The sequence below is a fragment of the Coffea arabica genome, chromosome 4e, assembly GCF_036785885.1.
Source record: "Coffea arabica cultivar ET-39 chromosome 4e, Coffea Arabica ET-39 HiFi, whole genome shotgun sequence".
Taxonomy (NCBI): Eukaryota; Viridiplantae; Streptophyta; class Magnoliopsida; order Gentianales; family Rubiaceae; genus Coffea; species Coffea arabica.
This window is the reverse complement of record NC_092317.1, coordinates 6,178,687-6,201,205: the sequence shown is the minus strand read 5'-3', so window position 1 is coordinate 6,201,205 and position 22,519 is coordinate 6,178,687. Positions and strand designations below refer to the sequence as shown.

The window sequence follows — 22,519 nt, the reverse complement described above, 5'->3', positions numbered from 1 at the left end:
TTTATTTTAGATAAAAATGTAATTAGCAAATGTGGTTTAAAAAAAAAAAGATTTCAAAAAATTTTCCGATGGACAGCTCATTAATTTAACAGCTTCACTTTGGGGTGGCGCGCTGCCGGAGCAATTTACTACCATATTTAGCTCTTCAAAATCCAAGTAAATTCTATTATGTCCAGATTCTTTTGAGCCTTTTTTTTCTCAGGCCAAAAAATTTAGCAATAAGGAGAGATGGCGGCACAAAAGAGAATCGAAGCAATATTAGAGAGGCTGTTTCCGGAATCTCCGACCACCGCCACCACCAAATCCAAGCCTAATAATAGCGATAATAATCATCATAATAATAACGGCTCCTCTGCTTCCACCACCACCAGGTCTTCTTCTTCAGCTTTCCTCGTTAATTCTCTTTATATAACTCTTTCACAATTTTTTATCAACGGCTTCTCATTGCTCTTTTATGTACTCTTTTTTTTTTTTTTTTCCTTTTGGTTGAAAGTGAACTTTAGCTGCTGAAGTTGTCACTTCGTTGTTTTCTCTGTATTTTAATTTTTCTTGTTTGGATTTCGAAGTTATTGTGAACTGAAATGTTGCTACAGTAATTATTCCAAATAATATTTCAAATAATACACTATCCAAACAAACCCAATGTATGATTTTGGCTGATAACTGAAATGTTGATGCATAAGCGCTATAAAGCCGAAATATTAATTATTAATATTGTATAACTTTGGTTGATTTTTTCTTGTTTGTAGAGTATGATACTGTGTTTGAGTGGTTAAAATAGAAGCTTCTACCTGAAATACCAAAATGTACCTTTAAAGGGAGTGTTTTGTGTGTGTTTGTTGTGTGCGTGCATGTATTTCAATTTTATTTTTTTTTTGCTTCAAGCAAAAAGAATTGGATACCTCCAAGCAAGGAAATTGATCTTGCATTTCTTTTGTGTGTTTGTGTTTGTCAATAAGAATTGGACTGCTACAACCAGAGAGAGTGAAACTTGTTGCCAATGATTTTTTTTTTTTTTTTTTGACAAAATTGGTTAAAACAGTAGTGCTGATGGAGTTCGGTGGTTGAAAGGCAAGAAATGGCCGAATGTATCCTCTGCATTGGGCATACTTGGTCCAAAATCGAGGTTAAATCCAACTGAGGAAATGCAGGTGTCATCCGGTTCAAGTGGTTCAATACAAGCTCCATCTTGCAGACCATGGAACCGTGATGATCTATTTAGGAGGTTGTCTACTTTCAAGTCCATGACTTGGTTTGCTAAACCACAGGTACAAATCTCAGAGCCTGCTCTCTGCAATGGGAATTGGATTTTTTTTTTTTTTTTTGGATGATTGGTTCTAAATTGCAAGACTTAATTCTTTTCTTGTCAAATATCAATCATGGGCATTGGCTGTTAAAGTTTTGTCTAAATTTTCCTGATCCAAGTTATAACTCCAATTCTAGTACGCAAAATTTTTCGGATAGTTGAGAATTGATAAAACTTCCATGAGATATCCACAACAAGATCAATGAGGCGTGGCAACATTTCATTGTTACAGCATAAAGTAATCTTGCCTATTTTAATGAGATGCTAGAAGCTCCATAAGCTGATCCACTTTGCCATATAATTATAGCATCATTTGTCAAAATTGTTTCAACCTGGATGTTTGCCTTTAGTGGCCATTGTGGTGCTCATAACATCATACATTCTGTCACCCATTTTTCTCCATATTCATGAAACCAGAAATTTATATTTTGTAAAACTCCATCATTCCCACATCACCGATATATACACCACATTTAGAATCCACTGTGGTTCATCTTTTCAAAGAGACTTGTCCAGAAAATTAGGTGAGATTTTCCAGACTTACCAAAACATCCTTTTAGCATATTTGTACATTTAGCTATGGATGTACTGGTGGATTTGAAGTACAGCTTGTAGAGAGATAATATCTGGTACCATAAATATTTAAGTGGACTTAAGATATGGGTTATGTTGCAGTTCCAAACTTCTTGTATGTAAATTGGATTAAATTCTTACAAATATGACCTTTCTCCATTTGAAAGTAAGACATATATTTCTTGGTATTGTTTGCCTTTATTGTCTCTCTTTCCATCAAACTCTGGAAGACAAGCCAGAATTAGAAAATTAATTCTCTCCATCAATATCAGACAATTAGTGCAGTGAATTGCACTAGGAGGGGTTGGATCAATGTGGATATGGATACCCTTGCCTGTGAATCATGTGGTGCACGTCTTCTTTTTTCTACTCCATCGTCTTGGACACAGCAACAAGGTAAGCACGATTCTCTTTACCATTCTGCTATGTGGAGGGCAAATTATTCTTCATGTTGTAGCTGATTTGTGAAGCAACTCATTTCTTTGTTTCTCTCTGATATCTTTTCTTTCTTTTTTGGTTCTCTTCTACTGTGTTCCTGGTGACTCATTACCAGTTGAGAAGGCAGCCTTGGTATTCAGTTTGAAGCTAGATACTGGGCACAAACTACTTTGCCCATGGGTGGACAATATCTGTGACGAAAAACTTGCAGAGTTTCCCCCAAAGCCAACTGCTGTTTTAGTTGATGACTATAAAAAAAGGTGTTCAGCTTTATTGCAGCTTTCAGCTCTCCCAATCATTTCACCTTCCGCCATTGATTACATAAGAAGCCCTCAGCTGGAGCAATTTTTTGGAGGACCTTCAGGTGCGGAGAAGAATAAATCTGCTGATGCTAGTAGAAGTCTCATAAATAACCCTCCTTCAGCATCTTCTGCTTCATACTATCAGGTTCAAACATTACGTATGCAAGTGATGCACTTGTAGAGGGATATTTAATATCTTACTGTAAAGAATAGTCTTCAGCCATTTTGCATGACTTTCAGCAGCTCGATTGTCTTTTAATGCCAGTATTTGTTAGCTGCTTCATCAATTTCTGCCCATTACATTTATTTTTTGTTACGATCTACAATCTTGAAGCTCAAAGCTTGTTTAAATTGTATATTTGATGGAATGCTAAGAAGCTATCCATTTAATGTGTGTTTATGCATACACAAACAGAGTCAGACAGATCCTTTGGAGTCATCTGTCATGAGCTTGTTTCAATTTCACTTTCTTGACCAGCTAATAATAGTGCTACTCCCGGATTCTTGTATTTGTTAGCAGTGTGACTTTTGCTTTTGGTTTGAACTGAACGGGTCCATGATTTGTATTGGTACTAACATTATGTTAGTTGGTTAACCTTCTAGAATTTTCTATCTTATGATGTTTATTAACATGAACATTGTATTTTGCAGGCACAAAAGCTAATCAGTCTTTTTGGCTGGGAATTTCATTCATTACCTTATATTGTTGATTGCAAGGTTGGAAAAGAAGATTCTAGCAACAATGTAAATTTGGCAAATCAACCTCATCTAGCCTCTGATAAGCTTAATCTGAGTGTCATCCGTTCCTCTGCTAAAGGGGTTTTGGAGGCTGTTAATGATTCTCAGGCTTCTGAGAGAGTTCTCTATGAACCCAATTCCGTTGTCTTTGAGTGCAGGCTTTGTGGTGCTAGTATTGGTTTGTGGGCTTTTTCTTCAGTTCCACAACCTATAGAGTTTCTGAGGTTGGTTGGATATACTGAAGTTGATGGTCAAAATGATACTCCCCAATCCAAGAATAGTGCTCCTGGGAGCTCCTTTTCCAGCAATGAGGGTCGTAATGATTTTGCGGCTTCTACATCTTCAAATGAGAAAACATGTACTTTGAATTTGACAATTGCTGGTGGTCCTCCACCTGCAAAGCAAAATTATAGAGCAACTATATCTTTGCCTCTGATTGGACGGAATTTGAGAGCTCGATTTTCCACCAACTATATGGTCTGTAAAGACCAAGAAATGGCATTGGTGGAAGGGAATACATCGCAACAGGCAAATGATCAAGTTGGTGAACCAGTTTCCAATAATGAAAAACAACTTGAAAACATGGAGGTTGTAGGAGGAGGTTTGGGTAGTGCTGACATGCTAGTAAAAAATGTGGGTAGTGCCAAGACAGTTGATTCTGTAGTCGAGGACTGTAACAGGTCACAAATTGGGGAATTTTCCAGCTGTAATGTCAAAAATAATGTTGGGATGGTCGTTGAGACTGCCACATGCAAAAATGACAACTTGCCAGGTGATAAGGAAAGTAACAATGCTGTGGAGTCTGGAGGGCAGGCTGGAGACAGCAATGTTCCTCACACTAGTTTGGGTAAAAGAGCTATCTTTGTTTTTTGCAGTGTCTCATGTTCTGAACTTTTACCTTGACAAAGAAAAAAATAGTGTCTTCTTTTCTGGTCTTTCTATGATTTTTGCTTCTGTACCCATTAATTAAGAGAAATTGTCATATCAACCTTGAACATTTTATGATATTGAATGGTGTTTTCCCAGATGCATATAACATCATACTATATGTGAAGCATGATATGTGTCCTGGTATGTTAACATATATAATACACTGTAAAGGTTCTTACCCATTTCCTACTTTCATGTTATTTTGACTGTCTAGCAATTGATGTAAAAAAAGTAGTTACTGATATTTTATCTGGTCTACTTCTAGAGGGTTCAGAGGTTAGTTCTTAGTCTGAAAAATATTGGTAAGCTTTTTATCTGCTGTTCTACAGGAAGGAATCCAGAACAAGAATCACTGCACAACTCGATGGAGTTCGATCCGATCAGGCAGCACAAACTTTTTTGTCCGTGGATTGCATCCATTGGTAATTCTGCTCCTGGATGGAAACAAACTCTGTCTGCTTTACAACGCCATAAAGAATTCTCGGAGTCCTTTGCTGAAAATCCACCATCTTCCTTAATTGAGGTAAATGACGAAGTGATACAATAGCAGCAGTAATTACAATATGCATGCCAAAATTAGAGAGTATAGTTCGCATTTGGTGTTTATCGTGGTCTGCAATTTTGGTTTACTGGTACATGTATTTTTCTGGTTGGTACTCTTCAATCTGCTGTAGCTAAACAAGCATCTTGAATTATGCTCCTAATCATAGAATTTTATGCTACTTGGTTCACCTTGTACAGTATATGAGTATGCATAACACTTGGAATAGTTAGTTACTATCATTTCAATGTTGTGATCCAAGATAATAAGAGCATCACGTACAGCATCTGTATCAATTTGCTTCTTAGTTGCTGCACCCAGTTTTCATCTTAGTCTCAAATGACTCAGCCTAGAATGTAAAATTTTACCTAAACCCATTTGAGATACGGTTCCAAACTGAAATGCTTGTTGGGTGAATTCTTTGTCTTGTAGCCGCAGTCTTAGCCTATTTAATTTTCTCTGTCTACTTGGCTTCCTCCTTTGTAAATGTATAAGTGTCAAATGCATTCTTATGTCCTCTCTTTGATATAGGTGGATGATCCAATTGCTTCAATCAGAAAGCTTTTCAGTTCCCCACCTGTAAAAAGAACGAAGCATACTCATGCGAGCTAGTGCCTGGGATAGTGTTGACTTTGTAGCATGTCAAATGATTGTGAGATTGCAGAGCTAATCAGGAAAGCACACTTACGTATGCATACTTAGCTTTTCTAGTTTTTCTTGCCTACTTGAATTTAAAGATTTCCTTTTAAGGATGAGTGTAATAGCTTTTCATTATTTTCAGCTTGTTGCGATTGCAGCTGTACTGTCCATGTATGCATAACTCCAATTTATGACAGCACAAAAATTTACTGAGAATCATCAATGTGAAAGAATTTCCCCGCACAATCTTGTCCTCTATTACAAAATGGAAATAAGTGATCTATAGGGGCTTCATTCATTTTATCAACCCACAATTGGTAATCAACACCTTTGAGTATGGTCGATTAAAGCCTCTCTCTGCTACAACAGCCCTTTTGTCTCCTATCAACTTTGCTACCCTGGTGGGCAATTCATAAAGAAGAAATGTTAATTTCAAATTGTATCTAGGAAAATGATCATTTGCTGTATGTTATTTGTCCTATTGTGTGTGCATAGAGTTGCTCATCTATGTAATGTCATGTTGGTATTGTTAGGCAGAGAGAGTACAACAGGTACCTGAAATAGGGAGAACTGGTATTCTCCTGTACTGTCTTCACTTGGCTAATCTTCTCAACAACGTCCATTCCTTCCAATACTCTTCCAATCACTAATGTTGATGCATCTAGTTCAGGCGAGTCTTTAATAGCAATGACAAATTCTGTCCCATTAGGATCCGCTCCCACCTTTTCTTGATCAATCTCTAGCTTCCCTTTGCGTGCAATCAATTTCAACTTGGGTGGTGGTTTTGAAGGATCCCTCACTACAATGCCAATGCTTTTGGCCAAATTCTTTGTCCCTGGACAAGCCGCATACTGCTTCTCCCATTCATCTGTGAGTCTGTCAGCAGCCAAATTGCTTCCAGCCTTCCTCGCAAGCTCAGCATCAACACCATATGATCTCACTCCACTATGTTGGACATAGTTTGGCGTGATCTTAACAAATTCTTTTCTTCTATAACTAATGCCCGCTGCACCACTGACAAGATCACTGAATCGGGCTGTACCAAATGGAACACTATCACTGTATAGCCCGATCACAATTCTACCAAGAGGCACGCCATCAATTGACACTTCAAGAAATGCCCTCTGGGTTGGATTTTGTTCTCCACAGGGATCTGCAGTTTTCTTTGAATCGTCTTCTGGGGCAAGTTGTTCAGTTTTTTGAGGATCATCCTCACTTTCGACTGGTTGTTCGGTGTTTCGAGGAGCAACCTCACTTTCCACAAGTTCAGTGTTCCTAGGAACTTCATTTTCCTCACTTTCCACAAGTTGTTCAGTTTCTTTACTTGTATCCTCAATTTCCTCCGCTCTTGCTCTTGAATGGTGCAATGGCTCCACCGTCTGTGAGCCTAAGAGTAATAGCAAAGATGAGTTGGTACAAATTGCAAGTTCTCTGCGTGAGACTTTACAGCATTGCTTGATACTTGTGGTTTGAGTTTGCGAAGGAGGTAGTGCTGGGGGTTGAAGTAACTGGGGTGAGTACTGCATCAGTTTCTGACTTGACCACATTTGATTCGGTTGTATTCTAGCTCTGTTTCTGCTGGTGTTTCTCCAATAACTTTCATAAATCATGATATGTCTGTTTTCTCCTCCATAGAGACTGATTTTGTGGATAAGGAAAGGAGAAACCAAGCCATAAGCCAGGAAAGTTGATCGCTTCGAATTCAGTATCGTCAGGTCAGCAAGCTCTTTCCTATTGGGCCATCTAGTTTTGCCGACTTTTCTGAACTCGGAAGCAATAGACCACCAGAATGTGGCCCAATTAAAGGAAATCAAGTTTTTGCTTAATGAAAATTACATGAGGACTTTCAAATTTGCAGTGGGATAATTACTGCTATTGCCACTTCAGCTATTGCTAATGATAGTCCATTTTGTTAAAGTGATTTTGCAAAAATTGCAGAGTAAATGGAGTGCCATTCACAATAACTGAAGCACATGACAAGTGATATTGTTGCTTGTCCCTTTTAGGATAATAACGCGATCTGCTCAGGAAAAAAAAAAACTAATAAAGCCAAATATAAGTTGCAAAAAACTTTATTAACGATTTTTGCATTCATTGAATAAAAATTAAGTTCTACCTGCTGTAATACATGTAACACGCGGTTCTTAAAGAACCAGGGGGTTGCTGCAGATATTTTATATGTACTGTTTTTGATGGCATCATAGTCTAACTGGTTCCTACTTTTTAGTCCAAACTCGAGGTCGTGATGAACCCGTAAATTTAAGGATCCATCGGATAACTTTCTTTCTTCTTTGGACTTGAGCCATACCAAGTTTTTTTTTTTTGACAATAAAAAATTTGAATGAATTCAGCTTCGATTATCATCACGAGTCAAAACAGGTTTATGATATCATAAATCGCTTACAAGAGTTCTTACGACTCGCTTATCAGTTCAATTCTTACATCGACAGTAAGATTTAATAAGTCTTTCTATTGATTAAGGCAAAACTAGATTTTTGCCAAGAAAAAAGAAAAGAAAAAGAAAAGCAAAAATAGCTGAATTTCGCAAGTGCAAAGACTGACGCTGAACAGAGCAGTCCAAAGTCGCGGAATATTTGACACACAATGCAACACAGCCCACAATCATCACAGAAAAGCCGGGTCATTGAGTTTAACACTCACTGTAAAATAGCCCAAAAAAATTTGGACCAAAATCAGCAGGAGAAAGCCCAAAAAAATTGGACCATTTCTCGATTTGTGCGTGTCATCCTTGCGCAGGAGCCATGCTAATCTTCTCTGTATCGTTCCAATTTTATCGGATGTCACCGAAGGGACGTTGGTTGCTGCCCGAAGAGCAAATATAACGTGCTTGGCTTTTCTGCTCGCAGGCGATGTGGGAATTGAGTGCAATTATAGAACACGAATGCCATTAAAGCTGGCTCGAAAAACTGAACACCTGAATTCCAAATACTTGTGCGCTTGCCTATCGTCCATTCATGAAACTAGAACTCAAACTTCATTTGGATCTGATTATTAGAATCCAGTCTACTATCGAGCTAAAATATGACAATGAATTGATATCACAAGAAGATTACTCCATTGCCAGGTATACTGCTAAATAAGAGTCTCCATCTCCCCAACAATGTGTAGCACATAACACACAAGGAACAGCAAGTACAGCAGAAAGAATGGCTCCCCCTTCGTAAATTAGTTCCAGACATCATTGCTTTCTTCTACCATTCTAATGTCTCTACCACATTCACCACTTCTCTCCCTCCTGGAAGTAAAACCAACAGATTATTGCAAGAATATACCTATTGATTTGCGGAATAACACAGTTAAACGATCTATGAGCATAACAAATACCAGCATCAATAAATGAGAGAGCATAGAAGTACTTTTCCAACTAACAAGTAAACTGGCTATCAAACGCAACCAGAAGCAATACTGGGAATATATTCTCCCAGTAACAACCACGGACTACTTCAGCAAGGGACATCAAGATTAGCAAGACAAATAGTACAATTTCTTAATCAGACTTGATCTGGCCATCCCAAATCTCCTCCCTAAGCAATGCTCAAACATAATTACAAGAGTGTTTTAAAATACTCTCTCAAAGAGCCTCCCATTGCTTTCACACTTGATTCGCTTTAATAATAGCCAACACTTCTCAGATCTCCTTGTGATGGTTTCTGGTTATCACTTCCTTGTCCCAAAAACACCAGCCGACCTACAAGACCCACATAACCAGAGTTCACCATATTATCAGTGTTTCACCATTTTTTTTTTGGGTACTAAATGAAACTTCCAAAAATTCATTGACAGAACAAGCTTTATACATGTAACTTTATAGGAATAGATCAATTGAAAAGCAAAATTGGAGTGCTCCATTTGTATCTGTTAACAGATACTGTATATCCTATTCATTAAGCAGTCATGCAAACAGTCTAGTCAGGTTTTCAAGTGACCAAATGCTTTCATATTTTGGCATCAGAAGAGATGAGACACCATAGACTAACATACATAAAATTTCTTTCAAACATCCTTAAAAAAAAAATCACCGAGCGGCAAATAGCTGAAAAAACAGCATCAATATAAGTACAGAAATATGTAGTTTACCAACATGAAATCAGAAAATAAAACAGATTGAATTGATACTGTACCTTCAATAAACATAGTTTCTTGTTTCTGGAGACAAGCACTATAACTAACAACAGTGCAATTATGATAGTATGTGGGAACACGGTGATAAACTTACCATTTCGGCGTATTGCAATCTCTCGTATACGTCGAACTAGACCAGTTATCGGATCATTAAATATCTTAGTCTCCAGATTTCCTTCCACGTACAAGACTGATCTGTGAGGTGATGCAAACATCAATAACATTAAGGATATAACCATAACTCAAAAGAAAGTGAGCAATTGATTGATGCACTAACACGTGGGAGCAAGGGATGCTCATGGTTGTTAAGTGAAGAACAGTGCATGCTGATGAGTATAAGTGCAGGGCGAATCGTGCTCAAAGCTAACTCAGTAGAAAGAAACAGAGAGAGAGAGAGAGAGAGCAGAGAAAAACAGCCAAGGTAAATCTCCATAGGCTACAATCTTTAATAAATCAACTATGATGAGAAAGTAGACTGATTAAACATAGTAACAATGCCCAAGGACCACCAGTTCGTATCAATAAAAATAGTAACAACTAAAGGGGTAAGACTTACGGAGCAGGATTTGTTGTACAAACACCAACAAATTGAATAAAAAAAAAGGTGAAATTCTCGAACCACAACATAAACCATCTAATTTGGTGGTCTGCCAAGTAATCTACAAAACTGACTCACTTTAGTATTAAATTCCCAATTATGAGCTGTCGTTTCTCAGAAACCAGCAGAACACTGGACATAATCCAAGTTTCATTAATTTGGATTCTAAGTTTCTTTTCACCTCTTTCAATTGAATTAAAAGTTCATGTTAGTATACATAGGAGTTTGACATGTTATATGCAATAACTTTTAGAATTTCAACACTTAATAGCCATAACCTTTGCAAAATGTCAATCACAGAAGCCTAAATAAATCCAAACAGGCTCACCCTGGTACAGCATGCTTCACAGTTAGCGCTCCTAACCTCTCAGGGTAAACTGCAACCCGGTGCCATTGAACTGCACACCTATCTGCAAATTCTCTAGGCTCCTCATTATCAAATGGCCTCCTACTGTTCCGAATCCCACCTGTCCCAAGCGACAGCAGAGTGACTGCCCTCTCATTCCTTAACTTCTTCTGAAGAGGAGAGAGTGACAGCAGAGTTACCGTATTGATAGGGGAAGGGTTGAGTTTGATGATAAAATAAGAGAGATTATCAGTAGAGGCGTCCATTGCCAGTAATGGAAAATTTGATTAAAAAAATTCCAGTAATTAAGGAATCGATTGTTTAAAACCAATAATATTCGATTACCTTCCAAACTTTAGTTTGGTGAATTGGATTGAAAAATCAGTAATTCGGTAATATCCAAAATTAAAAATGTCAATAGTGAATTTAAATATTTTAATTTTTTTCAAAAAAATTGTTGTAACAAAATAATATCTCATATGTTTTTAATAAAATTCAATCAACTTAATTCAAATAAAAATGATATGCAAAAAAAAAAAAAAGTTCATAATCCTAAGCCCTAACTCATAATCTCAATTCTTAAACAACATTGAAATAAACAAGAATTCTAAATTTAATTGTCAAACTAAACTCCAACACGCTAACTTCCATCAAAATTTGACTTCCAAGTGTAATTATAATTAAGTTAGCTAATTAGTAATTACAAATTAGTATTTAGTAATAGGATTAAGATTTAATCTTATATTTAGTAATAAAAAATGTACTAATTTGGTTGGTAATCGGTAATATATTTTTAATATCCATTCTTGAACGATTTTATCGAATATTATATTTTGATTTTTCCGAATTCCATTGTTTTGAAATTTGATCTAAATTGGATCAGCTGATTTTTCAATTTTTTTTCCCGAAATATGAACACTTGTAATTATAAGTAAGAGGTCTGAATTCAAGACCTCCCACTTACCCAAAAAAAAAAAAAAAAGTTACTATATTGACACCTATTATTTCTTAACTTTTTTAAAGTTAAATATTCAAGTAAGTTATTTCAGATTTATAATTCACATGTCAAAACAATATACGAGTATGAGTATAGTATTCCAAGTAAATTTTAAAAAAATTTCTTCTTCTTGCTATACAACATTGGGAAAGGCGGTATATGTCCTCATGATGTGAAGATTCAAAACAAATGGATTGAAATTTAAATTAATTGAAGGGACGGTCAAAGCAAAATATGAGTATAGTATTCCAAGTAAATTAAAAAAAATTTCTTCATGCTACACAACATCGGGAAAGACGGGCATATGTCCACATGATGTAAATGCTCAAATCAAATGGGTTGAAGACTAAATTGATTGAAGGGATGTATGTTGAATTGATATAGTCGTTATAGGGCTAGCTACCCCTTTCTTGCTTAATCTTTCTAGTTTGTTGAACTTCAATTATTTGCTAAAGACTTTTTTTTTTCTTCTCTTATCAAGTGCTTAACTTTAGTAGGGGAAAGGATACAGAAGCCTGTATAAACCAAGGGATTCGTGAATCATCATTGTAACAAATTGTTAGCAGTAGACTTCAACATTGCGTAATCTTTTGTTTCCTACATATTCAAAATGTTAGAATTATTTGCCTTAAAATCAACCTTTTATATTTTGTTTTCATTATGTATCAGCTTTTATGTTATCTAACACATTTAAAACATTTACAGTATTATACAAAATTGCTTCTCAGAACTTTGAATTTTTACTTTCAAAAGCCCCCGCGCACAATAGTTTATTGACATGTGTTTTCACGAAAAAAAAATGGGGAGGAAATGGAATATGGTGGAAACAAAGCTGTAGAAATGGAATGTGAAAGGTGAAAATTACACTCGGCTTGAGATGATGGAGTAATTTGAGGCAGCCAAGGCATGGTTTATTCTACGAAACCTATGAATCCCAGTTTGTACCAGGTGACTTCGGGTGATACTGGTCTGAGTTTTTGCAAAGCAGACTTGACTGTATGCACCCCACCCCCGAGTTGCTAGGTGTCCGTACAGTAGCATCTTTTTCATTTGGGTTAAGGATTAGTTCACAAGGAGTAAGCTGCTGAAATCTTCTAACTTCTGCGTTAAACTTTCTCCCACAAGGCCATTTCCACTCCCCACCATTAAAACTTTTTGCCATAGGGTCCAATTTTGACAGATTGAATCCAGTAAGCAAGTTCTCAGAAAAGTGCAAGTATAATGGATGCCATTGGCCATAACAGAAGTTGGTATCTTGACCATTTCCAACCATCTCAGCTTTAAAAGTTTTCCCCAACTCCATGAGCAGTCTGCTGGGATTTTAGCCCCCCCCCCCCCCCCCCCCCAAAAGGATGAGGATTTAAGCTGAATTATGTGTACCCACTTCACCCATAATGTAAAGTTGTGGGAGAGTATCTCAAAGAGCAAAGAAGTTGGCTTATCATAATGGGAAGATGTATTGTGTTGCTTCTCTTCTGACAGGAATAGTTGGAGTGGCGGCTTGCAACTCCGCTCCTCCATTTCTGGTGCTATTTTGAATTTTTCTTGATTTTTATTCATCTGACAATCCAACAACAATTGATTTTTTTTTTAGTGTTCACAATTCTTTTCGACTCACGATCCTTTCAGTACCTGATGCTCATTACTAGTGAAGTAATAGTTAATCTCATTATGCCATCAATTCTTGTTTCATCTGCAGAAGATGAATGCCTGATTCTCTCCCCCCCCCCCCCTCCTCCTCCTCCTCCTCCTCCTCCTCCTCCTCCTTTAATCGAGTTTGTTATAATTTTGGAATGGTTTCTAAGATAAAAAGGGAAACAATGAACAAGAATATTAAAATACGCTAAAAAACACTTAATCCATACGGACGGAGCTAAAGTAATATTTTAGCACATTCCTGTTTCTGCTGTTCTTGCCTGTTGTAAGGACGTAGTTGCAAACTGGAGAAGGATACCTTTAAGTAGGCAAAATTGGGATTTCGTTGGATGTGTTCCTCCCTTGCTGATGATTTGTTGGGAACAACACTAATGCTAGCTACTGATGTAATTGGAACGAGTACATTCCTTTGAGTGCACCGTCGTTGCTGATCAATGAAATTCTCAATGTAAAGGAATCTTAAATTAGTAGTGAATGGCTTTCAGAGTAAAACACAAACATTTTTCGTGTTATTGGAGGGAACCAAAATGAAATGACTCAAAAAATTTGCTCGCTCCTCACTCCTTAGCTGCATGCTTATAATCTCAAATGAGTAAAAGTTTCAAGAATAGTATCCTAACTGTATATTGAAATTGCAGATCCCTAAGAAGAGAGCGAGCGAGCGAGAGAATCAGAGTAGATTATAGGGCAGGGTTTGGATTTGGGACAACGACGAAGACTATGGATTACCTGAAGAAGAAGCTGTAAGTTCGTGTAGGCGAATTCATTCTCTAGCCGTAAATTATGAAGCTTCGATGTGGTCTATTTCTCTTAGTTGATTTCTTATTTTGGTTTATTACTTGATTGAGCCTGGATCCTACTTTTTCTTTTATTTTTGTTTTTGTTGTCTTGCAGCCTGCATGATTTGCCTGTCTTTATCATCCGTAGACGTAAGTTCGTCTTCCACCTCCCTCTCCCTCTTCAGCTCACGTCTTATTGTTGTTCAAACATTGATACCGTTAGTATCACTTAGCACAGAGTAGGCAAGTGATTTTTTTTTTCTTTTGGATTTTTGCCCCTCACTTTTTCTTATTTCTGTATAAATCAAACAGCTGTTCTTGCTGGTATTTCGATGGCAGCTGGATGGATGTTACCCGGTATCATTGACAAGTACATTTCCGGGTTGGTTTTTCTGTGCTTTGCCCCATTTTTTTGTTTTCAGAAATTGTTAGTATGCGAAAGACTCGATTTCGCTTCTGCATTCTGTGTAAATAAGCATAGAAGAATTGAAAACTTCTGTGTGGGGGCACTCTCTTCTTCTGTATCATTTAGCTTATGCTAGGTGGCTGCTGCTGCTGTTGTTGTTATGTTTTCTTTTCAGAGCAGTATGCATTGCTTGTGAACCAGTTGACCATGTCTATGTGTACGTTTTTCTTTTATGTATGTATGTGCAAGAGGATGGTTGTGGCAGTGATAAATTTGTTTCTTTGTTAGGGCATTACATTGCATCTGATTGAGGAGCTATGATTATATATCTTTTTCAGTTGTTTTTTCCTTCTTTTTACCTTTGGAGTTAGCATGTAGTTTTAAGCTCTGGACAATTATCTATTGGACACATGGTAATGGTAATAGTTCTAATGATGCTTTTCTTGATGGCACAGAATAAAATATGAAGCGCAGCTGGAGATGATTCATAAAATAAGGTATTTTTTCATGCATCTGAGAAAACCAGAAAAATCTGGACTAGTGCCCTTAACTTGTACTATTTTGTTTACTATTTTAGAGTGTTGCTTGGCATCGTTATGCTTCTTATGGCAATGTTTGTCGTTTGATGTGCTACCCTTAGAGGTGGATGGGTGGTTTAGTGCTACCCTTAGAGGTGATTATTCCATTTCTATCTCTTTGAATTTCTTTAATTGCGACAAGATGCAGTTGTGCAGCTTCATGGCAAAAAAGATTCAAATTCAGTTGGAGACTACTCAAGCTGTGATAACTAGTTCATAATTAATTACGTCTCAATAGAATAGAATAGAATTTGGACTATATGAACTGTGAAAGAGTGATTAACAACACTAATTGAGTTATAAAAGTTGAACCATTTGAGCTAGGCATTCAGGAAGCTAGCTATAGGTGCGCTTATGGCTGTTGATTTAGTTGTAGATGTTGTATCGTACTTACGTACATTTAAACATTATGATTATTTTATTCTTTATAATAAGGTTAATCACTCACATTTGCAATAATGTTCTTTGTGACAGCCCCACCTCCCCCTAAGGCGAACCAGAGGGTTCGGCGGACCGCCTGCCCAGCTCTCGCCGGGACTCAAAATTCAAAACAATAAAACTAGATAAACCCACAAGCGTACTATTCACAATATATCTAACGCCAAAAGAGTTCTAATTACATTTTCAAAATATCACTCTAATATACTATAACCACAACCAGCAGAAGATAGACCCTAAGGAGGGTTCTTATACAAACCACCAAAACAAAAACAAAAAAATATCCCAACTGTCCGACTGTTACAATCAAACCTAACTATGCTAGTGTATGTGCCAAAAGTCCCCGCGTCGGCCCCTGCTAAGGAAAACAAAAGGAAAGGGGTAAGCTATATGCTTGGTAAGTAAACAGGGGCAAAAGCGTAAATCTCACATATTAACAATTACACAATAAGAGTAAAGCAAAAGCAGAAAAGTAACATCACATAATAAGGATACAGGTGGCTCCAAAGCCAGATCGTTTGCCATGTGTGACCTCCTGCCGACACTCCGTCGACCTCAAATAATGGTCCGTAGAACGTCACTTGTACTCCCACCGTACACCTTATCACCCTCTCTGGCCAGTCACCTCACAAACTTGCCCGGGCGAACGAAATCACAAACTTGAGCTTGAGTCACAAGCTCGGGTCACAAACTTGGTCCACATTCTCGGTGAACCGGATTCACAAACTTGGTGACCTCAGACTAAGTTGGACTGGCTTCGACCAAACCCTGACCGGCTCGAATAGTCCATCTAGGTCGGAAGATCAACCCCAAACTCACAAACTTCACAAAATTTATTCAAAAGTTACCCCGAGCCACGAGCTCAAGGGTTTTAGTTCCAAAATTGCTCATATACACAAGCCATGTACAAATATGTGCGCAAGTTAGGGTTTAGGTCGAGTGCGATAAAGTACACCCTCGCCTAGGTACCCTCTTCATACATATCGAAACACATAAGCAACTAACACACAAGAGCGGCCTGAATACTTACACAACGAACAAAAGAGCAAAAGTACGAAATTCGTGCCGCGAGTAGTAGCTAGTAGGCCCCACTGGCTCCACCTAGCTCACCAACGTCTGAAATTGAAGATTGTGTCACAATATATCACAAACGGCTGCTAACATATTTAAAACAAGCAAAACGGCAAAATCGGCACATGTAAGTGCGGAAACGGCAAAATGGGCACACGCGCCCGCGCGGAACGGCAAACGGAAATGGCCAAATCTGCCTTCTCAAACCGTTTTGATCAAAAGTTAGGCTAGGAATATCGGATCAAGGTACATGAGATACCGTTGTGAAGCTAAGAGGAAGGGATACAATTCTCATGAAGACACCTAAGTCCGGATCTGAAAAGAAATAGGTCAAAAGTATGGAAAATCGTTCCAGAAATGCGCACTTTAGAGTGACGAACAGGGTATGTTTGCTGTACCATAACTCCCAGCTCACAAATCCAAATCAGGAAATTCCAAAGGCATTAGAAAGCTGAGACATAAGGCTAAAACTTTGATGTTTTGGCCGAGACCTGAATCCACTCAGAACAGAACGAAAATTGAGTGCCAAAGTACCCGTCAGAACTGTCCAGATCAAAGGCAGTTCTGACGATCAATCTTGTTTTGGTCATAACGGAAGCTACGGAACTCGGATTTCGACGCACTTTATACCGTTTCGAAGCTAAAACCAAGATCTATATTTCTTATGAAGGAGTCAACACCCAGATCGCATGTTATCAAAACGGATAAAACATGGGCAGAAGCAAAAATCAAAACGGAACACAATCCAGGGTACCAAAATAGGTGCAATCCCACTTAGCAGCAGGTCCCCCCTATAGGTACATTTGTCCCACATCGGGGTTGGGGTTGGGTTTGGGTTGGGATATAAGTCCCTGGGATTGCCTCAAGAGTTGCCGGCTTTTGAGGTTAATTCTGGGATTAGGTTTATAAAACAACAAAAGTCTGATTCAGGCTGTTGAAAAAAAAATAGGTGCTAGTGTTTTGTCTATAACTCGGGCTACACTGATCCGTTTAACCTGAAATTTTGCAGACATATTTAGGACATAAGAGGCTACAATGTCACAGAAGGTCACTCAACCCAGTTTTGAGTGCAAACAGGTCAAAAATGCAAGATACTTCATCAACAACGTAAAACAGATTCACCAAAACGCATTCTATCGGAAACTTCATAACTCAGGCTCTACAAGTCCAAATCCAGAAATTCCAAAACCAGTTGAAAGCTAAGAAACAGGGCTAAATTTCATCAGAAGGCCTCAACAACCAATTCGGAATAAATTCCAGCCAAAACAACCAATTACAGTCGCAAATCCCAATTTCGGGTAAACCATAACAGCAATAGTAATTTCGACTTTTCTCATTCCACACTACTCCGATTGACCTGAAATTTTGTAGGCACCTCCAAAATGTCATTCCCTAAAACTTTCATGTTTTGAGCTAAGGCCAATTCGGCCTCTATCTATGACCTAAAATTTCGGACAGAATGTTCATCACAAAACCCTCACTTTTCAATTTTTGGTCCAAAACAGAAATTGGTTGCAATTAATCACTTTTCCCACCTCCTAGAGTCATTATAGACCATTTCCAATCATCATAGATAGCCACACAATCATGCTTATCTTAAAACAGAAAATTCCCCAAAAATAATAAAACTTCATTATTTCAACCACAAATCAAGAATTAATCCATAAACTTGCATCTTATACTACCACTAAGCATGATTTAAGCATCAATTAAAGGAGGAGGGTGGTTCTTCACAACTTACCTTGAAAACAAGAGAGAGAGAGCAATTGGTCACCTTAGCTTTCCAAATAACTTCACCAATCACCTCAAAATCACTAAATGGAGGAGTTTTATGGAGCAATTACAAATTTAACCGGTTGAAGTGGAAGATTGAGCAAGGTTGGAGCAAAGAAATTGGAGAGCTTTTCTTTTCCTTTTTTTGCTTGAAGTGAATCGGCCAAGGAGAGAAGAAAATAAGGAATTTTGGTCAATTTTTTTGGTATTTATTTGGTAAAAGTGGTAAGATGGTCTTATGGTCAAATTCCAAGTCCAATCACAAAGTGACACTTGTCACTCTTATTAATGCATAGCTATCCTTTTGTCTCTCCAACTCTCATCCATTTGATAACCTCTAATTATCTCTTAACCCCCGATAAATTAATCCCAGTATCCAAAACTTAACCTAGTTGGCCGAATTTTTCCGAACTTTTCGCACTAGTGGGTCCCACGTCCGGTATACGCTCTTAATTTCTCAAAATCTATTCGATACTAGAAAAATCATCTAAAAATTATATCTGCTCCTTAAAAATATTTAGAAATTTTTCTAATCACGAAAATGCAGAAAACAAGCCATGAAAAATACGAAAACCTAGAAAATAGGAAATTACGGGTTCTCACATTCTTTTCGTCCCTTACTTTTAAAATGAAGCAAATTTATTCCTGACATTTAAAAATCGAAGCTATTACATCCCTAAAACCAACTTTTAATGAATCAAACTATTCAGCAGTTTGGTTACAAATTTCAGGGATAAAATTGATAGATCATTTGGTGTAAAATTTAAGGAATCAAAAAAGGGGAAAAATAACGAATTATAACACAAAAAAAGAAGTGTTAATCTTTCCTACACTATAGTCTCAGTGGTAGGATGAACTATAGTGCAACTCAGTTCCAGCCATCCTGAACAACTCTTGCCAGAATTTATTGGTAAAGATTCTGTCCCTATCTGTTATAATAGACTCAGGTAGACCATGAAGCTTATAAATGTGATCCAAGAAAGCTTGAGCCATCTGTGCAGCTGAGAAGGGATGTGATAGAGCTACATTAAAATTACCTTCTGGGGAGGTCCGTTTGATATCCAAAAACTGCTCAGCAACAGTCAGACAAGTAGGGAATGTTGGGGTGAACCAGAAAAGTTTGGGTAGAGCCGGATCTAAGCGTTGGCTAGGTAAGCGTCCTGTAGTAAGAGGAGTAGTTATGAACCCTTTAGTATTTTCTTTGTTAGTTCTATCTCTTTTTCCTTCAGATAAATCTAAAACTCCTTTGAAAAAGAAAAAGAAATAATTTCTATTTTTTGTTAATTCAATAAAATAAATATAATATAAATAGTAGACTGGAAATGAAAGTCTATTTCTCGCATCCATCACACAAAAATATCGGATGCAAAACATTTGGTACATGAAGCCACGATCTGATAAATATACATCCAAATATACATACTTATATAGCTAGAAAGTATGTAATCAAAGACAGAGTGGAGCGCAATACAACGGAGAGTTGTATGCTGCGTTCGGGAAGGATGAATCGCTCCCGAAAAGGAATCTATTGATTCTCTCCCAATTGGTTGGACCATAGGTGCAATGATTTACATCACGAGCGAGGTCTCTGGTTCAAGTCCAGGATGGCCCAGTGGAAACCATAAAATTCATACACAATGGAGGGATATGATAGATCGTCTTATTTTTTTAGATAGTAAATGGAGTCCCCTCTTCCATATTATATTAGCCGGTACGTATCATTGATACTGGAGAGGTTGTTTTTTTGCTTTTGTGCCTGCTCATGATATGATCTAAACGAGTCGCACATACACCCGAGTACATGTTCCTCGACGCTGAGGGCATCCCCGAAGGGCTAGGGAAGGGGCGACGCAATCAAATTGTCAACCTGTGTATAACTACCAGGATAGTGTCAAATCCCTTGGAACAAGGTAGCTTCTCTATAAAATCCATGGTAATGTGTGACCAAGCTTGAGTTGGTATAGGTAGAGGCTGTAGCAGGCCTGAATATGGTACATGCTCACTCTCATTCCTCTGGCAGACTTCACACCCTTGCACAAACTGAATGATGTCCTACATCATCCCTGGTCAGTAGAATATACTTTGCACTCTCTGTATACATGCCTTTTGGCGAGAATGACCTCCAACAGGGGACTCATGCAGTGTCTTGATTATCTTTTGCTTGATTCCTTGACTGTCCCCTACATACAACCTCCATTTATATCTGAGTATTCCCTGGCTGAGTCAAAAGTCAGAATCCTGTGGCTCAGGATCCAACAGCAACTGGCTCAGCAGGTCCTGGCACTATTTATCTTCAAAGTAACTGTCCTGTAATTCCTGCATCCATACAGGTTGAACACTAGTTATTGCCATGAGTTGTTGCTGCTCAGGTATATGCTCAGGGATAATCCTCCTGGATAAAATATTAGCAACTGTGTTTTTTGAGCCTTTCTTATACTTGATTTCATAGACTAACCCCAGTAGTTTTGTTAGCCACTTGTACTAAGCAGTAGTGGTTAACCTTTGCTCCAATAGAAACTTCAGTGATTTTTGATCTGTCCTGATGATGAAGTGATTCCCTACCAGATAATGTTTCTACTTTGTGACTGCAAAAACCAGTGCCATCAGCTCCTTCTCATAGACAGATAACCCCATATTCTTGAGGGAGAAGGCCTTGCTGATAAATGCTATAGGGTGACCTTCCTGCAGGAGTACAGCCCCCATGCCTTGTCCACTGACATCTGACTCTACCACAAAAGGGATATCAAAGTTAGGCAGTCGCAGCACTGGAGCACTGCTGATAGCTTGCTTAAGGTGATCAAAAGCCTTTTGAGAATCTGCACCCCATTTATAAGCATCCTTCTTAAGTAAGTTTGTTAGCGGCTTGCTGATGGCTCCATACCCTTGTATGAAGCGCCTGTAGTAACCTGTAAGCCCCAAGAAGCCTCTAAGTTCTTTAACAGATTTAGGGGTAGGCTAAGACAAAATGCTTTCTACCTTGTTCATGTCCATGCTCACCTCTTTGCTGGATACTGCGTGTCCCAAATATTTCATTTCCTGTTGAGCAAAAGAGCATTTAGAGAGTTTGGCATACAGTTGGTGCTGCTTGAGCACTTCCAATACTTGTTGTAGGTGTTTCTGATGAAGCTCCAAGCTAGTGCTGTAGATCAATATGTCATCAAAGAACACCAAAACAAATTTCCTCAGGAAAGGCTCAAACACCTGGTTTATTAAGGCTTGAAAATGTTGCAGGTGCATTTGTTAGTCCGAAAGGCATCACCAAAAACTCATAATGACCTTGGTGAGTTTGAAAATGTTACTCTGATCTCAAGTCAGTTTTTGAGAAAAATCTGGCCCCATACAATTCATCCAAGAGCTCATCAATTTTGGGTATCGGGTGCCTATCTTTGACTGTTAAATCATTAAGGTGCCTATAATCTACACAAAAATGCTAGGTATTGTACTTCTTTTTAGCTAGTGGCACCGGGAATGCATAGGGGCTATTACTTGGCTTGATGATCCCAGACTTCAACATTTCAGCTATCTGCCTTTCAATTTCTGACTTCTGTGAGTGAGGATATCTATATGGTTTCATTTTGAATGCCTGTGCCCCATGTTTCAAAGGGATTTGATGATCCAAATGCCTGTTAGGAGGTAACTGAGTAGGCTCCTGAAAGACTTCAGGAAACTGGTCTAGCACTACTGTTATTGAGTGAGGGGCAAAAAGAATATTTTTATTAAACTGGTCTAGCACTTTGTTTTAAAAGTGAGGGACAAAAAAAAATATTTTTATTAAATGTGAGGGATGAAACAAGTCATTTTCCCCTATAATAATATAGCAAACACTATTTAAGTGTTAATGGCCTTATGAACAGTAACTAATGGACTGTTTATAATACAGCTTGTTGCACTTTTATGGGTTTTTTGATAAATTTAATCCACTGTTTGGTCCATGTACCATTTTACTCTCTGTTCTACTTGATCAGTTTGGTTTTCTCCGCTAGTTTCCAAGTAGTTATAGGGTTGCCGCTGCTCCTTCCTCTAAGAACACTACCTTCAAGACAATATAATAAGTTGCTCCTTCCTCTAAGAACACTACTTTCAATTTTTTTTTTTGGATGGCAAACTCAAGTTTCTAGTAATTTAATTTAATTGGAAAAATATGAGCAATGTCTTTGAATTTCTATTTGGATGAGTTCAGTTGTGTGCCTGCATAGGTGTGTGCTTGTGTTTATCCTCCTACTCCACAGGTTCAAAAGATATTGTAGGAATGTTCTGCATTCTGCAT

General features: G+C 37.9%; 3 protein-coding genes and 1 non-coding gene across 4 annotated transcripts; 1 reads left to right on the top strand and 3 right to left on the bottom strand.

Moving 5' to 3' along the window:
* Positions 1 to 68: 68 nt before the first annotated feature.
* On the top strand, positions 69 to 5,683 carry LOC113742828 (uncharacterized). The gene is made up of 7 exons (XM_027270823.2): positions 69 to 371; positions 1,043 to 1,268; positions 2,152 to 2,275; positions 2,433 to 2,764; positions 3,271 to 4,204; positions 4,617 to 4,810; positions 5,360 to 5,683. The coding sequence occupies exons 1-7, from the start codon at positions 229 to 231 to the stop codon at positions 5,438 to 5,440; spliced, it is 2,034 nt and encodes a 677-aa protein (XP_027126624.1). The 5' UTR covers positions 69 to 228; the 3' UTR covers positions 5,441 to 5,683.
* On the bottom strand, positions 5,655 to 7,135 carry LOC113742829 (peptidyl-prolyl cis-trans isomerase CYP26-2, chloroplastic). Its single transcript, XM_027270825.2, has 2 exons — positions 6,023 to 7,135; positions 5,655 to 5,865 (listed from the first exon to the last, which is right to left on the bottom strand). Exons 1-2 carry the CDS (start codon positions 7,075 to 7,077, stop codon positions 5,763 to 5,765), a joined length of 1,158 nt encoding a protein of 385 aa, XP_027126626.1. The 5' UTR covers positions 7,078 to 7,135; the 3' UTR covers positions 5,655 to 5,762.
* Positions 7,136 to 8,178: 1,043 nt separating this feature from the next.
* LOC113743137 (U6 spliceosomal RNA) lies at positions 8,179 to 8,281 on the bottom strand. The gene has a single exon (XR_003461024.2). It is a non-coding gene; the product is annotated as a U6 spliceosomal RNA (small nuclear RNA).
* A 649-nt stretch (positions 8,282 to 8,930) lies between these two features.
* LOC113740611 (single-stranded DNA-binding protein, mitochondrial-like) lies at positions 8,931 to 10,820 on the bottom strand. Its single transcript, XM_027268159.2, has 3 exons — positions 10,537 to 10,820; positions 9,705 to 9,805; positions 8,931 to 9,176 (listed from the first exon to the last, which is right to left on the bottom strand). Exons 1-3 carry the CDS (start codon positions 10,818 to 10,820, stop codon positions 9,097 to 9,099), a joined length of 465 nt encoding a protein of 154 aa, XP_027123960.1. The 3' UTR covers positions 8,931 to 9,096.
* Positions 10,821 to 22,519: the final 11,699 nt, after the last annotated feature.